Source organism: Hemibagrus wyckioides, linkage group LG13 (assembly GCF_019097595.1).
Source record: "Hemibagrus wyckioides isolate EC202008001 linkage group LG13, SWU_Hwy_1.0, whole genome shotgun sequence".
Taxonomy (NCBI): domain Eukaryota; kingdom Metazoa; phylum Chordata; class Actinopteri; order Siluriformes; family Bagridae; genus Hemibagrus; species Hemibagrus wyckioides.
In genome coordinates, this window is record NC_080722.1 from 12,034,016 (window position 1) to 12,059,655 (window position 25,640).

At 40.2% G+C, this 25,640-nt stretch overlaps 1 protein-coding gene across 12 annotated transcripts in view; it reads right to left on the reverse strand.

Moving 5' to 3' along the window:
- The window catches only part of rbfox3a (RNA binding fox-1 homolog 3a), a 320,348-nt gene that overhangs the window by 24,296 nt on the left and 270,412 nt on the right, over positions 1-25,640 (reverse strand). For 9 of the 12 annotated variants that reach the window (XM_058406813.1, XM_058406807.1, XM_058406810.1 and 6 more), the window contains 5 exons: positions 18,910-19,158; positions 9,155-9,301; positions 3,200-3,253; positions 1,910-2,002; positions 166-226 (listed from right to left, as the gene is read on the reverse strand). In XM_058406813.1, the coding sequence (XP_058262796.1) occupies positions 166-226; positions 1,910-2,002; positions 3,200-3,253; positions 9,155-9,301; positions 18,910-19,158 (604 nt within the window). The remainder of the gene's footprint in view (positions 1-165; positions 227-1,909; positions 2,003-3,199; positions 3,254-9,154; positions 9,302-18,909; positions 19,159-25,640) is intronic. The other 3 variants (XM_058406811.1, XM_058406814.1, XM_058406818.1) reach the window with 3 other exon arrangements.

Here is a 25,640-nt window from a genome sequence, read left to right on the forward strand (position 1 = left end):
AGGGGTTGTGGCATAGGGGAAAAGCCACAAAGTTGCTTGTGGGCTGGCAGCATGCACTTAAATGTGGAGTTACATTTTGCAGGATGCCGTTATTTTGAAGTGTGTAAAGATTCAAGGCAATGCAGCCTAATGTATATAGGGAAAAAGTGATGGAAAAGCACTTACCGTTTGTGTAGGGGTTAGCCACTTTTTTGTTTGTCATTACTCGTGCTGTTGCATTATTTACCTGAATGAAATACGAGCCACAGTGTTAGAAGATAGAAGAAGAAAATAAAGATACACTAGCATGCAAACAATGACTCACACTGTAGTGGAAAACAAAAAAATACAACTTGTGTGCACATACCAATGACCATGCAAGATTTAGCACAGCTAGAGGTGTTGTCTAGTCTGGCAGGACTTTTAAGAATTCCCATGTCTACTTCAGATTCCTTGTAGCAAACCTATCTATGTCCAAAACTGGGGTATGTAATGTCATTTCTAGATGTTCAGAGCTCTGCAAAATTCTGTTGCAGTGGAGGAAATCACAAGCCACTATTATCAAAGTCATTATATTTATTATTGAGTCCTTATATAGTTATTGACCATTTAATTGTATTGAATGAGATTCATCCAATATGAAATAACTAAAAAACAACTAGTCCTATAAATAAGAGCAGTCTGGACCTAATGTTCTGTTAGTGGAAAGTTGTGGAGTAACACATACTATGACTTCAGTAAATATCCAATATATTATTATACACAATTATTGTGAAATTGCAAACTGAAATGATATCTGAATTATTGGATTATAAATCTATGCTGAAAGGAATTTGGTTAATAGTTAAGTCCTAGCCAACAAAATATTTGAGAACCCTTGGCTTAAAGACACTTGATTCGAGAAGAAACACCAAATCGTGTCTCTTCACAGAAAAAGGTCACCCCTAGTGTAGGTGCACATTATCAAACATGGAATCCCTTAAGGCAAGAGAAATAATCATGAGCTTTAAGCTGAACCTTAAGATGAAACAAGTATTTTGTCTGAGCTCAGCTAAACAGTATGCGACACAGAGAGCTTCAACAAAGGTGGGGGCTGCTCTGGGAATTCAAACATGGCCGATGGCAACAAGAACCATGTTAGTATTTCACCCTCGTGTTAATTAGCGTTAATAGCTTTCCTTTCCACAGGGCCACTGGAGGTCATTTAGCTTTAGGAAACAACTGGCCTCGACTTTCCCTTGATATATAGGCCTTGGTATTGTTTGTACATTATGTGAATTATCTTAATTGCCCTATGGAAAATCTTAATAGGCTTGTGGAAAGGAATGATGTGAGAGAGCCGGAGAGAGAGAGAGAGAGAGAGAGAGAGAGAAATGCTGCATGTGTCGTACAGAAAATGGCATACAAAAGAAATAAGCACTGTCTGTTTGAGATAAACAGCTAAGATTTAAAACATCATTGGTAGCACTTTGATTTCCCTAGATGAACTGAATTAAAACACATAATAAACCTGGCATGCACTTAAATGTTTTGCATCCAACCACAAACAAGCTTGCGCATGTATATATGGCTGCCAAGATGAAACCTGGAGCAAATTTAGAGCATGTATATATCAAATAGCTGTTCTGATCATACATGCTTTTAAATTCATTCAAGGTATAAATAATATTACAGTATTAATAGAGGGCACCTCACACATTCTTGGCCAAATGAGCTTTGGAAGCTTAAGAAAACTTATACATGGCAGTAATATCTCAGTAACAACAGATATAATTCCAGAAAACATACTCCATTAACCCAACAAACACAAATGTTAATTCAAACACACACATACACTCATGCATCATGCGAGAGAGGGCATCAGGTACAGTATTAGGAGAGCAGAATAAGAGAAAGAAGCAGGCAGGAATGTAGGAAATTAGGAAAGCACCTCGATTTTGCGTCCCTCTACGATTGTACCATTTAGTTTCTCCCTTGCACGGTCTGCATCTGCACTTGTTTCAAAAGTTACAAAACCAAAGCCCTGATTGTGATAGGAGTGACCAAAACAAATAAAGCAAGTAAGAAGTAAAGGAAAAGAGACAGAGAAAGGAAAAAGACATACTGTAAGCAGAGTTGCAAGAGGGAAATGGTAAGCATTAGTCACAGGTGAACTTTCAAACCAGGAAGTGATTTAGAGACACTTAAACAGAAAGTACAGAATTTCACATAATAATAAGACATAAGAGATAAAGTGACAGATCACTCTACAAAACAAACCTTTGATATTTGCATGAGATTTACTTTATTAGTTTACTTTAAATTTGCCTTCCCTATATGATGTCTGTTAAAAAGTATTCTGAAGATATGCTGTAAGCACACACACACACACACACACACACAGATGACGAGTGAGAGACTCGATACTCTTTTCATCTTCCCTCCTTGGTTGATATCAGCTGTAAATTATGGTCAACCACAGCCCAAACACCATATCCAGTGCTGGCTATTAGACCTTCATGGCAAACAGGAACTTGGTTCAAATGCCAATAATTCATTTCATATACACTGCCCTAGTAATTGCTGCATGGAAGACAGTGACAGCGGCCATGATCTCATACGTACACATCTACTTGTCAGTTGTAAATAAGAAAACAACTGGTTTATCCATGAGTAACATGAATCCTCCATATACCAGGTTCAAAATTAGTGTTTTTTTTTTTACTGAACATGATTACTTTAAGTACATTAAGTTAATTAACAAAGCTGATAGGCAGAGGGAGGAACTCGGGTAAGAGCAACTCTCCCTGGATAATGAGTCCTCTACGGTCTGTGGTTCTATCTGGAAGAATGTCTGTCTGGAAGACTGCTTTTACATATCCCTAACAGCTAATACACGAGATTTCCAAGACCCGAACAGACAAGCTGGTTTAAATCAGTGTATGACAGCTCTAAAAGGAGAATCACTGTGCACTGGTCAGACACTCCACTGAATTATAACTGGGTGAGTTGACACTAATTTAGCCGAAACCCCACAGTTGTCTGTGTGCACAGTTACCTTTGAGCGAGTGTGGCTTGGCACAGTGCTATGTGCATATGTGTGTGTGTGTGTGACTGTGTGTGTGTGTCACTTTGTGGCTGCTGTGTGAGAGCTGTAATTACTCGACTCATGAAGGGAAAGGGGACCTGTGTGGAGAGAGAGGGATGAAGTGACAAAGAGCTGCTCTTCCAGCTGACTTACCTTAGAGCCCCGCTCGTTAAAAATAATTTCCACATCTAAAATTTTCCCAAATTGCTGCAGAAAGAAAGGGAGAGGGGAGAGTGGGGGGAAGAGAGAGAGAGAGGAGAGACGGAGTAATTAGAACTCATCTCTTTTGCACTTTGTCAGGAAACTTGAGCACTTGATTGCAGAGCTAACTAAAATAGAATACCAACTGCTCAATGGAGCTACTTCCGAAGTAGAGAAGCTTCACAAGTCACTCTCTGTTGGACTAAAATTACACAGAGAAACCGGACTCAAACACTTTTATCAGTGACCAGTCATCGAAATGTGCTAAATGAGGCTAGCTGATATGACTATACCTCTGTGGAAAGTCCTAACTGTGCACTGTAGAGGGAATGAACCGGCTATTCTGCTGATGGGTGAAAAATTTTCAAAAGAGCACTACCATGCTGTGTATGCACCAGTGCTCTTAATGACACACAATGGCTTGTTATTTTCTGTGGTGTTCGCCCTGATAAAAAAAAAAAAAAAGCAGCTGGATGAAACCATAAGACAACATATTTCTGGCGAGATTTAACACCCACCACCTCCTCTCAATTAAATTGGATAATTGGATGTAGAGGAGCCATCATAGCCGATGATAAACCGTGTATTTGTTTATTATTACCATGACGAATACTGTCTTGGTAATTACGTGTCACACTGGTTATTATTTTCCAACCATTTGCATTGTGCATCTTTATCTGATGCCCCTGAAATGCCCAATCCTTCCTTTTTATTCGCTAATTAGAATTAGGGAACATGTGCTGACCACAGACAAGGCACAGCTGAGATTGTGGTTTAGACACAGCGTATAGTTTATGGATTTGCAGCCTGGATACCTGCCAGAAGAAGAAACCCGAACATTCCACCACAGCTGACCTTTGATTCGGCTCCTTGCAGCTTCAGTGAAGGCTGTACTGTTGGGTGTTTCGCAAAGTTTTATGTAAAATCATGTTTAAAGGAAAACTATGTGAGGGTAAGTTGGCCTGCAGATTCATTAGGTCTGATAAAGGCCTTCTTCCCAGGAAGGTAAATTTGTTACTCCCACTCTATGCATTGCTTCTTGGTTACTCCCACTCTGTATTAACCCTGCATTCTTTATGCTAATCAGTAGCCTTGGTTAAGAAGTTCCACTTTGTGATGATGAATCAAGCTGTTTTATTTCAATAAATGAATAAACATATCTGTGTAAGAAAATGCAAAGTCAGCACAGTCCCAGAAAGATAAAGTGGTTTTCTGGAACATTCTATTTAGGAGTCGGTAACAGTAAGTTGTGGGGGCAAAAGTTGGCAGTGTGTATGTGGTGTATAATCAAAGCTCTGGAGTTCAGGTAAGCTCAGGTAAGACACATGATATCTAAGAAGAAACTATTCTAAACTACAGGGTGACTTTTTTTTTCCTCCTACACCTTGGTGGTCGCTTGTAAGAGGTAACAGGCAGGCATACTGCTGGAGTTTTCTCAAGGGACAAGGGACCTAAGGATCCCATTTAAGCGGTCTTGCTTTGGGGATCATTATGGAACACTGCAGAATGAAAGAGAAACCTTCAGTTCCTCTAATGGGTGAAATGAAAGCAGGTTTTAATTGCTGTCTACAATGGCCATATTATTTCATTAAAACTAATTACCCTGTCAAGCAGGCCACGGCAGCTTCATTTCAGCACAACAGGGAAGAAATGGGCCTTCCAGGCACTGTGTGGCTCAATGGGATTGATCGAGGGCCCGGATCACTAATAAGGTTAAGAAGAGCTGCCTTTTATGCTTCCAGCCATCAGCCATGGGGAGAGACTAGCACCAAATTTGTATGTGCATGTGTGTGTGTGGTGTGTCTTTATTGGAGGAGAGGAGGGGGTTTTGTCAACAAATTTAGAGCATGGCTCTAATCTTAACTGACTCTGCATGTGCTGGGAAAGAATAGCTAGTTTACTGGTGAAAGTGCCAATTTCTGTTTGCCTGTTATAGGTCTTAGCCTCTACCTTCTCCACTTGCTCCTCCAAACTCATTTTCCCCAGTCCAATTCAAATTTCAGAGCTAAATCCAAACAATTGACACAAATTCTTGACACAAATACATCCCATTTGTTCAAATTAAGGCATTTTTTCCGCTGCCAGAAACGGCTATCAAGCATGTCCATTTGGATCTCAGTGTGAAGTCATTCATGACCACAGCCATCACTCTTAACAAAGTCTGTGGATGCTAATAGTTTTAATCCACCCTAATGGGTTTAGCAAGCTCTGAAATATTTCCCCAGTGAAGACTCTCCCACACACCTTAGGTGAGTGCCCCCGCTGCAGACCCATCACAGTGGGCTTTGCCATCCACAATCACCCAACAGCAGACAGATTTCATAACCGCACAGGTGAAATCAGGCTCACTGAGAGACTGCAGTAAGGACTGTGGGTGGTTCTCATATTGTAAGAGTTGGCAACTCTAGTCAGGCCATTTGGGGTAAATTGCCAAATATATCCACTATGAAAGGTGCAAGATACAATGCATAAAAACAAGCCATCAGTGTATAGACCAATCTTTAACAACCTAAATCAACAAAGCTACTAAACTAAGGAATTAGGAATAAGTAGGCATCATTATAAACCCATTAAACAAACCCTTTAGTAACCTGCAGAAACCATATGGTTCCAAGGGTTCAGTAGATTGCAGGTAAAGCACAGCCTGCCTGCGGGTGGCTAACTATTGGATTGAGTACTCAAACATCTGGGTTTCCACTAGGAATAACTTGTTTTTATCTAGGCTCTGGAATATCACTCTGTTAATTGGGCTTAATATGGAATTAGATGCAACACTGAGCTTTTCTCATTATTGTCATGATAGAACTTCAAAGTGCTGTTGGTGGCCGTCTTCACTGCCTGAGTAGTTACAGTTTAATGAAAGCTCCTCAGGCGCTGGATGCTTGGAGTCGCAAAAAAACCCAAAAAAAAACATGCAAGCGCTGGAGTGAGGAATCTGACATTTCAATCACGTTTCAGCAGCTCCTGTGTGGAATCGCCAAGGTGGTGCTTTAAACCCCATTTTATTCTCCAACATTAGGCCCACATATCCATTGGTGTAATTGCTTTGGATGTCTTTTTCTAATTATAAAATTAGGCTCAAATAAGGTTGGGTAATGAAGCCTGTTTAATTTTCATTCTTTGTTTGACTATGTCCCATGCCAATGTACTCATGTGAAAATAGAGTCATCAAATTAGAGGTTTGAGAATCTAAATTGAATTTTCATTCCTCTTGGATGAAAAGATCAAAAAAAGCTATCTCCTCACTAAAGCACATGATTAAACCTTAAGATGAGATAAATTTGTATTTTTGTACGGCTTTGATAGATTCTGCTGCTGGATGCCAAATGGTCGCTTCTAGCAAAATGGCTTAACTTTGATGAAGGTCTGCACAAAAAAAATAAATTATCCTGATGAAAATAGAATAGGACATACATGCTGATATGGCTGAAATTAGGCTTTGTTTCTAAACCAAGCAAAGTCTAGATTTGGACCAAAATTGAAAAGTGTGAATCAGAATTATTGAATGCAGGAAACTTTTCAAAGTATAAAAAAAACCCCTGTTTTTGTAGTCTTAATTGTAAAATATTCGTAATACTTTATTTCAAATTTACTTTAAAACAACATGGGGACACTAAAAATCAAGCCACACGGTCAACTGACTTCTTACTGAAGACCTAGGTTCATTTCAGTGTGAGTTTTTGGTGGTTTTAATAACTCTGAGAACTCCATGGCCCTATACTGCTGATACTTCTCTCCACTGGTTTGTCCAAAACTCTTGCAGCCTCCCAGTTTCTGTGTTCATGAAGAATTTTAGAGTGATGCACCATGCCTATCTATGTCATCCATTCCCACTAGTCTATCGATGACATGCAATAATTGTGCCCTTGGGTCCTTGCAAGATTTCACAGCAAGTGTTGCAACAGCTCTTACACACACACAGGAGCTGTCAGCAAACAAGCAGCTAATGAGAATCCAACTCTCACTTTTTAAGTGCACTGAAAAGTCTCCACTGGAGGAGACCCTGCTCCTTACATCAATACTGGGCAGAGTGGAAGAGAAGAGAAGTGAAGAAGAACGTCTCTCTAAAAGAGAACAAAGGGGGAACAGATGTTCTCCAAGCTCAGCACTCACTGTGAATCCACAGTGCTTCATCAGATTAAAAATGCTACTGTCGCTTACACTTTGCCTTAAGTAAACGCTAGCTCCAACTCTTAACAAGCGAAGACTAACAGCAATATGCTTTTTTTGGTCTCCTCCCAGTCATGTTTGTAGTTTCCAGTAACAAGCTGCCAGTGCACAGCATTTAGTTGCTTTCGCTCACTGAATGCTACTAATTTAAAGTCAAACTGTATCTTTCTCTGTTTTAGAGACACACACACATGGGTATTAGTAAAGCATTCGCATTCAAGGGGTCATATAAAGCTGTAAAACATGCATACATATGAAGTTACACATATGTTGTCTAGCAGACACAGATGGTACAAGACAATATTCTAATGTGTCCATAAAAGTCTCTACATTTCTACAAGTGATTTATTATATATTGCGTATATATATATTCAAATTTTAGTTGCCTACAGTGTGCACAAGTGGCACTGGGCAGATGCTTATATTTTCCAAACGAGAGACGTTAACTCTCTGCCATTTATGATCACTTTTTTAATGTTCTCTCTTGATATTTGGTATGAAACTTTGGAATATAAATTGGTTTTATTTTCTGATAAAATCCATCAGGTTTACTGGCTGTGTTGTTGGTTGTAACGTACTAGGTATGCATCATGTATGTCCCATGTAAGGGAAGTACTGTATAATACTGTCTTATAAAGTATATAAAGTAATATAAGTCAAACCAAAATAAAGTGATCTAATGTGCCTGTATTATGTTCCATTTTAAACATGCTAGCTTATATCCGCTATACTTCCCCAGCTAGTTTACCAGTTTGCTGTGCTCTAAAGCGATACCCCTGCAATGTAGTGGTAGCAAATTTTCATAGGTTTCAGTTTACATGCAAAATCATTCCAGATACACATGGCTGCTCTAGCAGACTGGTCTTGAAGATATGGTTGTTAAAGTTCCTGTAAAACCCATTATTTTATTTTCCATTTACCTGCTATAGTCATTGTTTTTCAATATTAACACAAGGACACACTCTCACTGATGTGAAGAATAACTTTTCAAGAGAACTCAGCTGGTCTGAGGGGAATATTAGGGTGGCTGACCTGAATATTTCTGAGATGGGATAACTGAAGCTTATCCTGTCTAAATGTCGAAGTTGTTCTGCCTTTACTGGCAATGTTTCATTGACAGCGAAATGATTAGAATGAACAAAGCTAATATATTTCTGTTTATAGATGACTGACAGCTCTGTCTCCGCAGTATAATATGAGGAACTAACCTTGCTGTAGGCGTTTGTTTTATGAGTGTAGTAAATCGTTGGTGTTTTCTCAGATGACAAAAACGTACATTATATTCAAAAGTGATCTGTGTTTAATATACAATATGTAAGTAGCTCAGTGAGGGCTTTTAGTGTTGGGCTGCTCAGACAGAGTGAATAAACACTGCGTGCCTAAGTACTGTAAGGGATTGAATGCCATGCATTTGCATGTAAGGTCTGATTTTAAGGTTTGATTCCTCAAATTCTACTGGTATGAGTTTTGTCTTCCCTTTTAACAGAGAAAGAAGAGTCTGGCTAGTCATATATGATTGTATGATTTTTTTTCACAAGTGGGTTTAAAGTCTGTAACATAGGGTTCAAGGTGTTAAAGGTAAAAAAGAAAAAAATAGCTCTATACTATAGTGTATTGAACCACAGAGCAGTTGTTGCTGGTTTTTAGTTGTTTAAAAAAAATGTTTAGACACTGGATGGTCTCTGCAGTTCTTGAAACATCTAAAGTGTATAGCAGTGTATGAGCAGAGATACTCACCCCAAACATTTGCCGTAGGTCCGGGTCACGGAAGCGGAATGGAATGTTGGAGACATGTAACCGCTTGGGCTGCTGCTTCTCTGAAGAGTCTGAGGGCTGGAGCTGGAGCTGCTGGGAGCCCTCTGTCTGCGCCACCTCATCTGCCTGCTGGAGAGAAACACAACCATCTTAATAATGGGATAAGAAAAGTATTCAGACAACTAGCCTTCAGGTTTCCTTATTCCAGGCAGAGCAAAGGTGGTACGAGGAGAAGGTAAGAAGGTACATGAGGAGAAAGAGAGATCAATGAGCCCCAGTGGCGCATTACAAATTCCCTCTGCCTGGCCAACATTTGTATGTGGCACTGAAGATTAAGGAAGCTGTCAGGAAATGTGGATACAGATTTAAAAGAAAATACCTCTGACATGTTGAGACCAGAGGATTCATTTACTGAGCGGTAGCCTATGAAGACCTGAGGGGACAAGAAAGCGAAGGGGGCTGCTGGTGGGAGTCATCAGGCTCAAAGTTGGTATGCTCATCTGTCCATCATACAGAAAACATAGCCACCATTGTGCTCTAGGATGGACGGCTGAGTGCGACACACATTCATCTCGTTTCTCACCTGCCCGGCTCCAGCACCCCATCCCTCTCTCCCCCTCTCCTTCCCTCCCCCTCTCTCTAGGTAGATATTGAGCAAATGTCACAGTATGTATCACAGCATGTATGCATGTGTAAATGTGTCATCTGGGGCTTTTGTTGTCTGATGTGACATTATTCCACTGGATTCTGTTTGTGCTGCACTTTCACAGAGTCATTTGGTACATGGTAATGTATGGCCTGAAGACCCTGAGCGAGCCTCAGGCAACGGCGGCTACAAAAATGCATCAACTTTAAAGAGCGCCGTTTTGATTTCAAATTAAACAAAGGTAAAACATTATCTTAGCCAACACATTTGAGACACAGTCATAACTGTCACAGAGCAAATTGATGAGCAAGCTACAGTAAGCGCAATTTAGCATCTGACAGATGAAAGCGGCATATGAAGGCACTGATCTTCTGAATGGTCATTAATTTCAGACTTATCTTGTTTTGGGCCTGTTGTGTGCAGACATGCTCAGTGGAGGAAAAAGCATGTTGAGCAGAGAAGACAAGCAGCATCCCTTCATGTGCATAATGAATTAGAATAACATGGGGGGAGCAGATGAAAAGATGATGTCAGCTAAACGTCCCCAGGATTAGCAAGATCAATGAGAGAGAAGTGCTGAAGGCAGCTACATCGGGCTTGGCTATAGTCGGAAAGATGCATAGTTCTTCAGAAAGAGAGAGCGAGAGAGTGAAATGGGTAGGGTTGGGGGGTGAGGGAAGGGGTAATGTTATAATAAAACATTCACAAGAAAATATAGAGAGGGGAAGAGAAAATCCAGGGGGAAATACAAAAGTATAAAATATTTATATAAAATAATAGATTAGCATACATCTATATATGAAGACATAGAGAGCAGGAACAAACAGAACCTGTGTGCATGTGTGGCATCAACTCTTATGATATTTACAGAACTGCAGGGTCAGTTGAGATGCCACAGGGATTCAGCACAAGCACCTGAAATCTAAAGCAGAGATCAGTCTGCAGCCTCGGTACTACATGAACTAAGGGCCACAGTGGGGTGTCAGACCTTATGTGCTGCACACAGAGACGCCTCATACTGTGATTTTGACAAGCAAAGCAAGGATGAACCTATCTTTGATAGAGAGGGGAAAAAAAGCAGTGGCACTGGGTAAGACCCTGTTAATGTTCTTATAATGATCTACTTTCAGACATTTAGATTAATTTAACATATACTCTTGATCCCCCTTTACAACTGCATTTACATTTCACCATTAAACTTACGTAAGCGATTTGTGGTATATGTGGAAAACATATCCTCATGCTAGTTAGATAGATTTGTCTGATTTGTCAGAGTCTGAAGAAACTGAACAGGAGATTTGGTAAGTAAAAGAATACATGATTTTTTAAAAATGACTGTTTTGTTTCATTCTTTTTATTTAAAAGTTAAATGCATGAATGTATTCATATTTTTGGAAAGGGTCTTCAGTCTGCATTTCAGAACACCACACACACACACACACACACACACACACACACACACACGCACACACACAACCCGCCGGACTCACAGAACAAAGGCAGACAGGCATGCATGCTATGTGAGTCACAAGATACATAATGAAGATGTAATGAAATATCCATCACTCCATTTTTTTCTCTATGATTTGGATTGGGAGGAAAAAAAAAAAAACGAACAAAGAAGGGTAAATGCAATTAAGACAGCTAAGAACGTAATGCCAAGTGAAATGTAAAAGACTTTGAGCTACAAGGCGTTTCTTTCTTTCACTCATTACCAAGATAAAAGGTGAAAAATGACAATACAGTACAATAAAAGCTGAAATGAAATTTTAAAGTTTAACTTGCAAAAAGAAATTATTATTACAGCTGACACACTGTGTGTCTTTATTGCGAGATCTGCACCTCTCATTTACAGTAATTATTATACATTTTTAAAAATGATTCTCTCTGTACAGATTAAACATTTTCCCAATTAAAGATATCATTAACGTATCACGTTACTTTAAACTACAACTTGTAAGCAGCGCTGCTAAGAATGTTTATATACACTCTTAGAATATTTAAAACCCTTAATGGTTCTTCGGTGGAATGCTTTAAGGATCAGAAAAAACGTCCTGTAGAACCCTTATTAGTAAGCTAAAATGCTTTAATTATGCAATAAACCTTAAAATCTAGCAAATTTTAAAAGAAACTCCCCCTCCCCCATGAGGTACAATATGAGTTTGACGCTGCCTCAGCCTGCATTAATGCCAAAAGGTGGATTACATTACTACAACAATCACTCATAGAGACTGCAGCTTTACCATCGATTTAAGCATTAGCCATAACAAGGATCTCAGATGCAGCACAAAAGGAATTTACTCTCCTTTGGGGTGGGGTGATGGGGGGGTTTAAATGCACTCTGCTTTGAGAGTAGAAGGAAACACTTTCTGAAATCTCCTTCCAGTTCATTCACCTCCATTCACAGACCTGCACAGAGGTCTCCATGGTCAGAAAGCTGCTACCCTCTCTGACCTTCTTGGTGCTTTCTCTCTCCCTGTCTCTGTGGAATAAACCTGGGCTGGACTCCAACTCGAGATTCCAGCATGGCTGATTGAGGTTCTGCAGGTTAAACACATCACACACTCAGTGGAGAATCACACAGCCTTGCCCAGACAGTGACTGCTGCTCCACTGCACTCACAGCAACCCAAGCTCACCTGGAAATATATGACACTCTGAAGCGGTGTGAAATTCATGGTAATGATTGGACTGTCAAAAGCATGCGGTGTCGAAATGTTAAAATGTTAAAAATGTACATTCATCGCTTTTGCACCGAAACAATGTAGACAGCAAGCATTCAAAAGTTCACGCAGTGCTGTTTACTTTTCCTGTAGTCTGAAAATGTCAGCGTCTTCCAGCAAATCAGCAAATGCAATTTGGTTTATATTCAACACTTATGGCTCACATTTAGTGGAAAGATTTTTGGATCGGTGAAAGGATTAATACACGTTTTCTGATCAATGGTAAAAGAGTTGTTCCCAGAAATTTGGTTAGAATGGGATTTTATGTTTATGACACTGTTTACAAGGTTCAGGTTTGCAGAAAGTGATTTATTTATTTATTTATTTTAATAATTTTGAGTGTGGGTTCCGAGAACTTGTCAGGATTTTACCAAACAACAACAAAAAAATCTTTACAAATTGTGAGTTCTTGCGAATTTTATGCATTTAGAAGACGCAATCCTACACAGTTCTTAAAACGTGTCCACGTTCTCACATCTTTTGTGGGGTGTTTTCAAATTTGCACGTTTTTATGCATGTAAACCTAATTTATGATCATAATGTGTTTGGCTGTATTTACACTTCTAAACCAGCTGGGAAAGATGTGTCTCAGTCACTTCAAGTGGTTCAAATTATATATAAATATATATAATTTACATCTGTATTTATGTGGATATTTTGGATTCAATTCCAGTACCCAAGAAGTTTCCACTGTCCTGTTCAAAAACACTAGAACCCCTGGACAGTTGCAAAGGCTGGAATATCACAGAATTTTGTTACTTTCAGCAAGGAGTTTTTTATATTATTGCACCATTATTATATCTGTACTATTCTTAACTTGCGTCTTTATGTAGTGTGGCTAATGAATCATTCAAAGTGACTGTCAATTAATCTGACTAGTTCATGTCCCTAGTCTGCTGGCTATCTAAAAGAAGTACCATTGTTTACCACAAGTGTGGCATTATCCATCATTGATACTGTGTATCGATACTGGACCTGTTAAGATGAAGCACATAGAACAACTCTAAACCTCCAGCCTGTACCCTTGCCCCTTAAGCACAGGGTTTGTGGTGGATCCCCAAACTCCAGCTCCAAAGTGGAGGCATAAGGATGGCTAGGCAGATCGATGGGCCAAAAGTAGGTGCAATTAGCCCTTAGTGCCCTTGCTCCCTGGGCTGCACCTTCACTTGGGCCCTCTTTCACAATTCATCATAGACGTGCCATCGGTCATTCACATGCTCTATCTGCAGCTGCTCCGGCAGGACTCATGCTATCCATCATGTCTAACAGGTGAGTGGTGCACCATTGCAGGCTCTCCCATTACAGAGCAGTTGAGCGTGGCCTTGCAGAGCCTCCAATGGCTTTCTCAGCCCAGTGGACCTCTGCACGATGGAGCTTTTGATTTGTTCATGTTATGGAAACATGCACCAAATGAGGTGTAAGGAAGCGTGTGAGTCCAAATGTGGACACAATCATTCTATGATATTTCCTCTTCTTATATGCAGTATGTCATACACAAAATTGCATTGTTGCCTATGTCATTCCTTCCCTAATACTTGGCTACGCCTGAATCCTGTCAGGCAAGAATGCCACCAGTGTCTTGAAACAGTTCCTGTCAATTTTAAGCCACTCTTTCACTGACTGGATGTGCAATTCAGCCAGAGCTGGTGGGTGACTATTTTGGAGTTTCACCTGCTGTTCTAAATAATCCATAAATAAAGAAGTTTTCTATGGGATTGAGCTACGGTAATTTTTGCAGGACAAAGTTTCTCAGTGTTCCATCATTCTTGTCAAACAAGTCACACAAAGATTGGCTATATACACCCTATAGTTATCATCCTGAAATATACTGAGAATGGGAGTGTCAAAGTTGTGTGGACATGAAGCATTCATTTCAGCCTCAGACTTTGGCAAACAACCAATCAGAGTTTTATGCTTTAAGTTATATTCATCAAGGTGCATTAAAATGCTGGGGTTTTGTATACGCAACTTTTCTTTCTGTTTGTTTTTCTTTCCGAAAAGAAAATGGCTCTTCTGTTTACCTTAAACTCTTGAACCAGAGAGCGCAGGCAACACGCTCAGTCCCACCTATGTAAACTTCATTTATTCATTCAGAACAATTCCCTATCTCAAGAGGAATAAATGGAGTCAAGCTCTCCTCTGGAGGAGGTGACATTAAGTCAGGAGTGGGAGCAGAGAGGTAAGCACTCATGAATCCACACATCTATGATCTAATTAGCTCTTTGCCACTGCTAAGCAGCCATCTATGGGGGGTTCATCTGTGCGATTTGCTTTTAATTTGTGTTAATTGAATGTTAATTATATTGCAGCTAGAGTGTGCTGCATCTGTCTCATTCAGAGGCTGGGTTTCTGAGGGCGGCTCTCCCTTAGGTCCACCGCCGTGGTGGGAAGTAATTAAAAATGCTCATTTTTATCATGACGGCATCTTGGGCTGCTTGGTCCTCCTACCAAAAGAGACAAGAAGATGCTGGTGTAAAGGATTTGATCTCTCTTGCATACTTTTGCGCTCTTTACGCTAATGTTTGGGATGAAATTGCTCAGCAGAGTGTAAGCACACTATAACCTAGGTCACACCTTCCAAGCCTTCTTGCTTCTTCTTGTTACTGTTACCAATGAAATCGATGAGAATCTTTTTCTTAGGTAGATCTTTAAGATAGATTCTACTCTAGAAAAAAAAAGCTCTCCAAATCAGCATTAAGTAGGTGCATTACCTCACTAAAGGTTTATGATTCCCCATTACCCCGATTGAAGCTTGGAACGTAGTCTAACAAATTTTTATACACATGCTGCTGCCAGGGATTATAAGTGTGCTAAATGATTTATTGGGTGACAGGAATTGTCTGCTTTATTAGTCTACCTTTTTCTGTCCAACACATTATCTGCATGCTCTAAAACTTGCCGTACATAAGAGTACTGACAAAGCTATTATTGACTGGCTGGTTTATGTGACCTTAGCTATTGACACCAGTTCAAACATGCTCTAAACCTGAGTAAACCCAGCCATATTAATGCAGACACATACAGGGTGGATCCCAATAAACTTCTGTTGCACACACACACACAGAAAGAGAGAGAGAGAGAGAGAACACAAATGATGGTAATTTGGCAATTTTCTTGATGTTTAAGTTCTTACACTGTATTTTATGTGTGTACTGTTACTGTTTGGTTGGGAACTTAAATGTCTCCACACGGAAAGTATTTTTAATTTTTCCCAGTTTTTTTGTAGGTTAAGGTTAGGTTTTGATTTAGGTTTAGCAATAGCATTAAATATAATGCAGTCAAATGAATTATTATTTGAATTATTATGTCAGTGACATATTCTCACACGGAGACGTGTGTGTTTTTAACAGACCTGTGCTAAAGAAGCATTATTCTTTTGTTAGCTTCTACGGTAGGTATCAGCTCAGTCAGCTCCGTTCAATTACATGAAAATTATCGTACACCCCCACCCATCTTTGAAGAAAAAAAGAAGCCCCTCCCTTTATCTCTTTACCATTCTCCCTGTCATAAATGGAGTGTAAGTGTGTGCATGTGTGTGTGTGTGTTTGTGTGTGTGTGTGTGGTGGGTGCAGGGCCTTAGTCCCGCTCCTCTTGTTAAGTGATTTCTCTAACGTACACATTCAGTGTTATCTGCAAATCACTTTCAAAGTGCTCCGCTCAGCACTTCCACCCTTCCCAATGCCACTACAACCACATAATTGAAACTATCTGATTGGAAAGCTGCCAAGCAGGTAGATTACATCTGATTAGGGTGAAACTGGTGCTTCACTTAACGGGATTAGACTGAGATGCTTTATTTTTTGCCTCCCCCCCTCCTCCCTTACAACTTTTCATGTGACAATCTCTGAAGAAGAGGCAGTCAAAACTCCTTTGTCACTTGTGTATTTGTGTGTGTGTGTGTTTGTAAGTGAATGTGCTCTTCTAGACTGCTGTAATAGATGTTTAAGTTGATTAGCATGCAGTACTAATAGGATGTTTACTTCTACTAAAGAAACATGAAGCTGTGGTTAACCGTCTCACACCACCGAGACAAAATTCCACAGATCAATTTAAATATCACAGCTTGTGCATAAGAGAAACTAGTTTGTGAACTAGACAGACTTTTGTGTCATTTTATTTATTTATTTTTTAAATGTGTTTGTGATGCTAAACGCTTGTTTTTTTATACACATTCTGTATAACAGCTTATTTGTGACATCTTTTGGATTTTGTAGGTTCACCAAAAAAGTTTGGCTTAATTCAAGTCGGATGACAAAATTTATTTTTTTGTGTTCAAAAAAAGTCCCCTGGACTTCTCTATAGTGTGTCCTCTCCACTGTGATCTGATCTAACCTGAATATATGCAAATATTTCCAGACCACAGCTCCATATATATATATATATATATATATATATATGTTTATATATATATATATATATATATATATATATATATATATATATATTTATATATATATATATATATAAGGAATATAAATATACTCTCCAAACACATGGAATTAAAGACAAGAAAAAAGCCTAGTACTAATGCAAAAAAAATATGCTTTCTGTATTCCAAGCCTTAGATCTTTCTCTCTTCCACCCTATCACCCATCTCTAAAGCTTTCATGTTAGGTCTTGTGAACTTTCTGAGGCACCTCAGAAATCCACAAAGTCAAACTGTATAGAGGATAAAGAGAAACTCCCCAAAACAGGCCTTTATTAAATCTAATAACCTGCCAGGAATTGCAACTCAGCGGGTCTAATTCAGATTCTTTTCAGTCAGAATAATAGAATAATATTTGTTACAGTGTTTGTGCTGATTTGGCTATGGATAGATTGTGTGTGTGTATGTGTGTGTGTGTGTGAACCACAGGTCTATGGGAAGTAAAATGGGAAGAGCAGAAAAATATTTACAGGCAATAATAAGGCTATGACAGCATACAACACTCCCAAAGGAATCAGACCTCAGAGCGACATATAGATATGCATACGTACACACACACCTACACACACGCTGCACTGAAAGTCTTTTATTCCATCATAAGCCTGCTATATATATTGGGGACTGTTATAGTAAGTGGTCCACTGAAATTTTCATAGAGTGGTAAACGGTTCCAAGGGGTTTGATGGTTGGAGCGGTGGACTTCACGGTCATGACACAATAGATCAAATAGACAGTTAGGACTCTGTTGTCTGCTCCTGGGAGACCATAAAAGAACTCTTCATATTCTCTTAGGTCTTCATCTCACACATTTTCTCCTTTCATTTTTGCCCTTTAAAATGTGGTTTAATACACACAGACACTACAGAAATCATTCGCACTACTCTGTAATCATCCCATAATCACTCAGACCACTGAGAGCAGAACAGCACTTCTGTCATCTCATTTTAGCAACAGAAAGAAAATAAGGCTCATGTCTCTGGTGATAAAGACTCTATATACACCGATTCTTTTTTACACCTTATATAGAGATTGTGTCTTGTAGTCAAATGTCCCCAGTCACATTAAATTGAATTAAACTCTAAACACAAGATGGTTTCTGAGTGCTGCAATAGAAAATGGTATGTATGCTCTATCAGTGGGAGATCATGGGTTCAAATCCAGACAATGTGACAGCCATCAGTGGCTGGGAGCCAGTGGAGTAAAATTGGCTGTAATCTACGGTTAGGTGGGATGGCATACTCTTTCTACCCTGTCAGTCATAGCGATCATGATCCATATATGCGGAAGAGGGCAGTTAGCACTTTTTTTTCCAAATGTGGCCTGTGACACAGCATGAGCAAAAGAAAAAGATGTGTTTCACTGGCTTCTTGTGTCGTGGAGGAAGCATGTGTTAGCCTTCACACTCCCTGTTTGGCAATTGTCGTATGATAATAGAGAGATGCCAGTCGGCACATTTGGGAAATAGTGAGGAAAAAAAACTCTAAATACTAGACAGCCAGGTTCCTTATTTATATTTTATATCTAATTTATCATTTAAAAATGATGGCACATGACTTTGCATGACATTTTAAAATTTATTTTATACGCTCATGATGCACAGGATGCATTGAGAGGCTTTTCGTTTGTCAAACGTGACTTGGAGTAATGAATATAGTTACACTTGTATGACAAGTTGGATTCATGCCCAACATGAATTCTGATCTCTGTTCTATTCAGACTGAGGTTACACGTATCAGATGTGTATCGGCTTTCTGTAACCAATATCAAATGTGGTCAGTTGTAATTTAATGCCATATTCAGTGGGACTTTTGGCAGTGACACCATCATAACATAAAAAGAACCATGAGGAAGCAGATTTGGGCTTAATGATACCTGAGGTGTGAACATACATACAACAACAACCTGTAACTAATCACTGTATGGTGAATACTGGATGTACTCACTGGTACGTTGCTGGGTGCTGTGAGTGAGGACGTGCTGTTCTCAGTACCGGTTGGATCACTGTGTGTCTGTGTAGTTGTATAGATGGTGAGGGCAGCTGCATGCTCGGGCACCGGGTTTGGCCCCGTGTACTCCTGCCCGGGGTGGGCATACTCGCCGGGTAGCCCATTCTGAGGCGGGGGAGGGGGGTATTGCGCAGGGGCATACGGCTGTGCCATGGCCTCTGGAGGGGCTGGTGCCTCCTGGTTACCCTATAAAAAAAAGAGAGAGGGAGAGAAAGAGAGAGAGAGAGGGAGAGAGAGATTTACAAATTTTAGTCTCAGACCTACATGTCACCACCTATTCAGTGTAACCAAAAGCAACAGCTTGGCAGTAGCATCAGAAAGTATCATAGATAATAAGAGATGACAGAAGCAATCATGACTCTGTCTGTCTCAACTCTAATATCACATGATAAGAGGAAATATGGGTGCTAATTTCATGATGGTTCTGATAGAATACCCTGCAGAACCTGCCACAACTGTAACTGACAGATTAAGCCATGGATATGCACACTGAATCTCCTCCGGCGATGAAGACGCAAACCTGATCTTGATTAAAGGAACAGAAAGCAGACAGTGATGTAAATCCTCAGTGTAAATTCTACTGAGAGAGAGAGAGTTCAGGGTGCCACAAACATCCTGTAGTCCATCTACACTCCTGTCATCCATGAATAAAACAGTGTGCCTTACGGCACATTGTAAGCAATATGTGATGCAATTTAGCATTTTTTTTTTATGTCCACCACAGTGCTGTAAAGAAGCTGAATGCATTTGTACATCATAACAACTCTCAGAGGACATTACAGCATTGTCATTAATGGTCAACAAACTTTATTTTGTACCACACTGCTTGACGAATAAGGATGGCTGGAGTGATTAGAAACTGCTCTCCTGGCAAGTTTCAGGTAACAGATCAATTAACTAATTTGTTTTTGATTATAAGCTTTGATTTAAATTACAGGTTTGTGACACTAGCCATCCTTTTTCACTTCACAGGCCCATACCTCCTCATGACATTCTCATTCCCTCTCTATCACTTTCTACATGCTGGAATTCAATGAGTATCTACCCCTTTATTTAGCTTGCATGTGATATCTCTTTCCACACACTGTCTGTCATTCTCTCTGTGTATCAGCATGGAAATGAGAGCACTGCCTCTTTCTTTTCCTTCATTTCTCTCCACTGGAGTGGATGTAAATGAGACATTTTTTTTCTCCCTCTCCCTCTCTCTCTCCCTCTCTTTGGCTCTCATTTGTTTTGAGTAACAGAGGTACACAATGTTTTCTCATCCATCTATGAAAATTAGGATACACAAGCGTTTCATTTCTCTCTCTTTGTCTGGCAGCTATTTTGGAAAATGTGCCTTTTTTATTTGGTCATGCCCTTGACTGTAGGAGTGAGCGTGTGTGTTGACTGATGAGGGTTAATTTCTACAGTAGAGTGCAGGTCTGTGCGTGCCTCTGTTTATGTGTTTGTTTGTCTGTGTTGACAGATGAGGGCAACTCTGTGGAGCGGAGTGCTGTTGTCAGCACAGGTGCGGTCGGGTCATCAGTACGCTCGCTGTGTGTGAGTGTGTGCACACCTTGCAGGCGTATAAAGAGCAGCTTGCCTAGAGTGCCTCATATCAAGGTATTAATATAATACAAATAGGTAGAGACAGGAGCTTGACCTCTGCTAAGCTGATGGCAAAGACAGACAATAACACAACATATAATCTGGAATTGCTATATCGGTTTTCATAAACCAGGGATGCGCCTAATTAATTAACCTCATTGATGAGCTTGAGATGCCAAGCTTTCTGAAGCAACAGTAGTCACAAACTATTCCCTGCTGGAGTACAATAATTAACAGGTACGGTGGGCAGATGGTAAAACTATAGATCCCAAAATAGCTGCATGCTTCTTCATTACATCATGGGTGAGATACTGCTAAAATCCAGTGCAATGCCTGCAAGATACCTCATTCTCATTAAGAGATAATGGGTAATGAAAAAAAAAATTAAGTAGTGAAACGGAAGCGTTGCAGATTTTTTATTTTTTTGCCATCTTTTATCTGGGACCTACTGCATGGCGAATGCCAGTGGAAATCAAGCTCTTTTTTCTGCCCTTTTGCTTGATTATTATTAACTTTTTTTTCACTGACTAAGCAGCATTAGGCGGCAGCAGTGTGCTGCAGAAATGGCCTGCAGAAGGCTACAGTTTAATAGGAGTGGAGAGAATTGCATTAATGTAAATGTAGTGGAAACAATGAGAGGCCTGGCCATTGACATGTTGGCAAACAAATGAGACTGTCCTCTCAATTAGGGCCAATGCTCCATTATCCAAATGAAAAACGCACTCGTCCATGACTTACGCACCATGGCCAGGCATGGAGAGTGACTGAAAGAGAGTGAAAGACAAAATAAAGACAGATGCAGAGTGAGTAAGAGAAAGAGAAATATCCCCTTCAGGGGGTCAGTAAAAATACCTGAGACACTTGTCTCATATCGTTCATATATTCTCTCATGGTTACAGTAATCTTGACGCACTTCAGTGACAAGTAATACTTGCTTTGGAATTTGTATGTCTATGCAAACCAGAGCTTCATATATTACTTTCTTTTTCCAGTCCAAATTTTTAGACTAGAAGTGCTTTATTTAATTCCAGCCAGAAACCATACACACATAGAATAGGATTTAAAAGAAATAAACAACATGACGTCTTAGTAAGGCTTAGTGTGTGGATGATGATGGTGGAAATCAGTTTAAAATCACACAATCTGGTGAGGGTGAAAAACCATAGCGTATGATTTAGAGCATTTTCATACTCATTAAACCGTTCACGGTCTGTAAGTGTGTATGGGGTCATCCTAGTAGAGACTACTCCTATCAGGATAGACATGTTCAGGGGATAAAGGTGATCAGTTAGTTGAACATTGGGTTAAATCCAACAGCATAACAGAAGCATTTTTCAAGGTCTGTATGCACACACAGTTCATTTTACACTGCAGGTGTGCACACTGCAAACTATAAAAAAGCAAGTTTCTTTTTCATTTCAGCAGTTTGTGTTTGATTGAACTTTACTGAGGTGATGTGCTGATGATTTCTTTTAAATCTTCCAGATAACACACTGTTATTGATAGGGTGATATCAAAAGAGATGATACCTTTTCAGACAGTTATGCTGTGTTATAAATTTTTGCACCGAATTCTTTGCTAAACCTTGCAATGAAAAAAAGAAGAATGTAAGGAAGAAAGAGGAAAAATAATGTACAGCTCATTAGCTTTCACAGTTAAAATGTGTCATTCTTTTGAAAGTACACCATAGTTTCACAATAGTACCGATATAATATGAAAGTGTAGACATTATTTGATCCAAAAACAATAAAACCCCGAAGCAAGCTACAACTGAGTTTTTGACCTAAAATATGCAATTGCAACCTCAGACTCAAAACAATAAAAAGTTTCATATTCTGTGAAGCTCAGTGCATGTGTCCCAATATTGTGTCCCAGTAGGGGACCAGTCTGGGGTGGTGTACCAGAGATTTTGACAAGACATTTTGACATGTGCAGATGTTCTATTGATTCAGTGTGTGAGCATGTCTTCGTCTATGTGGTCATTCATCTGTACATCTATCATTCTCTATTCTTCTTCTTCTTTCTTCTGTCCCTTCTTTCCATCTCTTTCTTTTTGTGTGTGTGTTGCGCCTCCAAAGCCACGTCTCGCTCTCTCCGTGGTGATGTCAGAAAAAGGAAAAAAGTGGCCGTAGCCTGAGGAAGGTATTGTAATTCACTGAAACATTGAGCGTTATTGATGCACTTCCCTGCCTCAAAGCACCAGCAGAGGAAAGGGCTGTCCAGGCGGTCTGAAAAACAGCGCATAAAGCAGGCAGAGAGGGCATGAGTGCAGTCCTGCCAGTGCTCTGAGGAGGGGCGGGGGTTCACAAAACCATAAAGTCTGCAGAAAATGTCTGCTGCTCAACATTACATTATTATTGCTCAGCGTGTGGACTCCATCCCATGAAATATTCAGAGAGGTAAATGGAGGCACAAGCAACATTTTCCAAAGCCAAACTAAGTGCAAGAGAGCAGCTTCCTTTGCATCAGGTGGGTGGTGAACTGCCCAATACACTGCAACATACCATCACCCTACACTTTTTTCCACTAGATATTTTTTTTATTATTTATTATTATATTTTACTTTGTTCCTACACCTGCAAAACATGTAATGTACTCAGTCTTTCCTAACAGCTGTGCTGTGAGCAGTAGGTTCTATTTCTGCCATGCTGACCTATGATTTTCCATTTACTCTCATTCCATTTGTTTTTGAAAAGGTTAAAAGAGAGTGACCTGGGAAAGCTAATGCCTGATTACTTCCCATTAGTCCAGTATGTGGTCACTGAGAGCCTGTGTGATGCCTTAAACCTATAACTGTAGTACATGGAGTACAGATGGCGAATTCGAATGCAATGGACCTGTCCATCATATCAGTGGACAGAAAGTGGCCACTTTATGATGGGGGGGGTGTGTGTAGAGAGATGAAAAAAAAGAGGGATTGAAAGGCTGCTGTGACTCGAAGTCATCTTGGCTTAACTATCTGTATATGCGGGAAAGGCTAGTGTGGTCTACAGCACAGCAGACAGCTCCCATGTTATATACACTCACAATATTGCCAATGCTGAAATTCTACCTCCGTTGGCAATCGAAGAGCTTTCCTTTTCTCTGAACTTACTAGCGCGTAGACAATACCGAGTTTCGAAGTTGTATAGAACTTTCTCTATGATTTGTAGTCCATAACATTTGTTCTTCGAAGTGACAGAGCAAACACATAGATCAACAAACAATTTTAAAAAAAATATTACACTATGATGTGATTTGAAATGGTAGCTAAAATAAATTCGCACACTACACCATATCTCAACCTTCACCTAATAAAGCGAGACTGAGAGGCTATCAGCCCCAGAGCTCCCTCGGCTAAATAAAACACATCATGGAGCTGGAGAAAGGAGAAAAAAAACCCTCCCGCCTAGAGGTTTTATTTCTGATAAACTTAAATCAGCAACTGATATTTAATACAGCTCTCCACAGCTTCGGTTTTAATTCACTTAGTGCCCTTTCCATATAGTTCTGCAGGTCTGACGTTTGACAGTTTATAAATGTGTGTGTGTGTGTGTTTGAGAGAGAGAGAGAGAGAGAGAGAGAGATTAGAGAGAAAGAGAGAGAGAGGAGAGAAAGAAAGGATCTCCATCATGGTGACTGAAGTGATGCCACAGTAAAAACATCCCCAGATCCTTGTCGACAAATTGTGCTGGTAAATGATTTCTCCGATGAGCTAAATCGTATTATCTGTCCCTCCCCTCTCTCTCCACCATCTCTCGACTGAACCAGTGCCAAGCGGCCGAGTGGTCGCACAGTAAATGAGTTTATTTCCCCTAAGAAAGAGAAGGAGGGAGTGGGGTGGAACAGACAACTATGCTACTCATCTTTACATTTAGCTCCTCTTATACAAGGTAGCTTGGAGCATCAAAAGCCATTTTTTTTTGCAACACACCTGGGGATTAAAGAATCTGTTGTGCTTATTTCTAAGCCTAAAAGCTGTTTTAGGTTGTCGCGCCTCTAAATGATCATGAACCAAAAAACAGAAGCAGCGCAGAGTGAATGTCCTTTAGCTGGAACACCAGAGGAAAGCTAAGCAAACTCCTGAGCAGAGAGGAGAGAGTATGCACAGTGTGGTGTGTTAAGTTTGAGATGCTTCCAGAGTGAGTTTGACAGGCGTGTAAGTGACTGTCAGAGTGCCAGCAGTGATAGAAAGCCTGCTCCATGCACTAAGACATTAACTTGACCATATCAGTGGCTTAACATTCACCTCTGACTCATCTACAGTCAGCTTCACATGCACATGCTATTAAGCTGGCAATGTTGTATTTGACAGCTATTGGTGAGGAAAACAAATTGCATCCAGCGTAGTATATAAAAAAATAATACAATTAATTAATCTGAATTTTACAAGGGGCAGGGGCCCGTAACCTGGGCTGTTTACAACATGACAGCAGGCTCCTGTGTCTTTTAATGACTCATACGATCCTACCAGTCCTGAATCACTGTCAGAACAGTGAGACTGCTTGAGGGGGTATGGGGTTTGGGGAGTGGATTGTGAAAGCCGGGTTCTTCTGCGTGTATGTGTGTCAGGAGAGCGAGGTGTAGTTGGGGCCAGGTGTTATCGATCCTTTCTCAGCAGAGCGCTTCCATAGCCGTGGGCCCTGTGCCACGCCTCTGGACTGATTACTGACGAGCACTCTGCTGGCGCAAATTGGATTGAAAAACCCCTCCCAACCACACTTAGGGAATCATTTCCAAGCCTCCCATCTCCTCCTCCTTCTCCTCCTCCTCCTCCTTCTCCTCCAGCAGCCAAGCTGAAGGCTCTCCCCATGCCCGCAGGCACACTGGGTACCGTGTACGTGTTTGAGAATCTGTGACGAGACCTACACCCGAAAGGCCAGGCTCTCCCTTGAAAATAGAGATGTAGTGCAATCTTATATGTGTCACTGCTACATTTCAGTGGCTGTCTTGGGCTCACAGTGTCATTCCATGCCTTGAAAGTAATATATTTTTGTGCAGATTTTCCTCCACCTCCTGGTGCGTGTGTGTAATCTTGTGTAAGAGTGAGAACCTCAGTGGTGCTTCTGTGTCAGTTATTTACAACACTGTGACAGAAT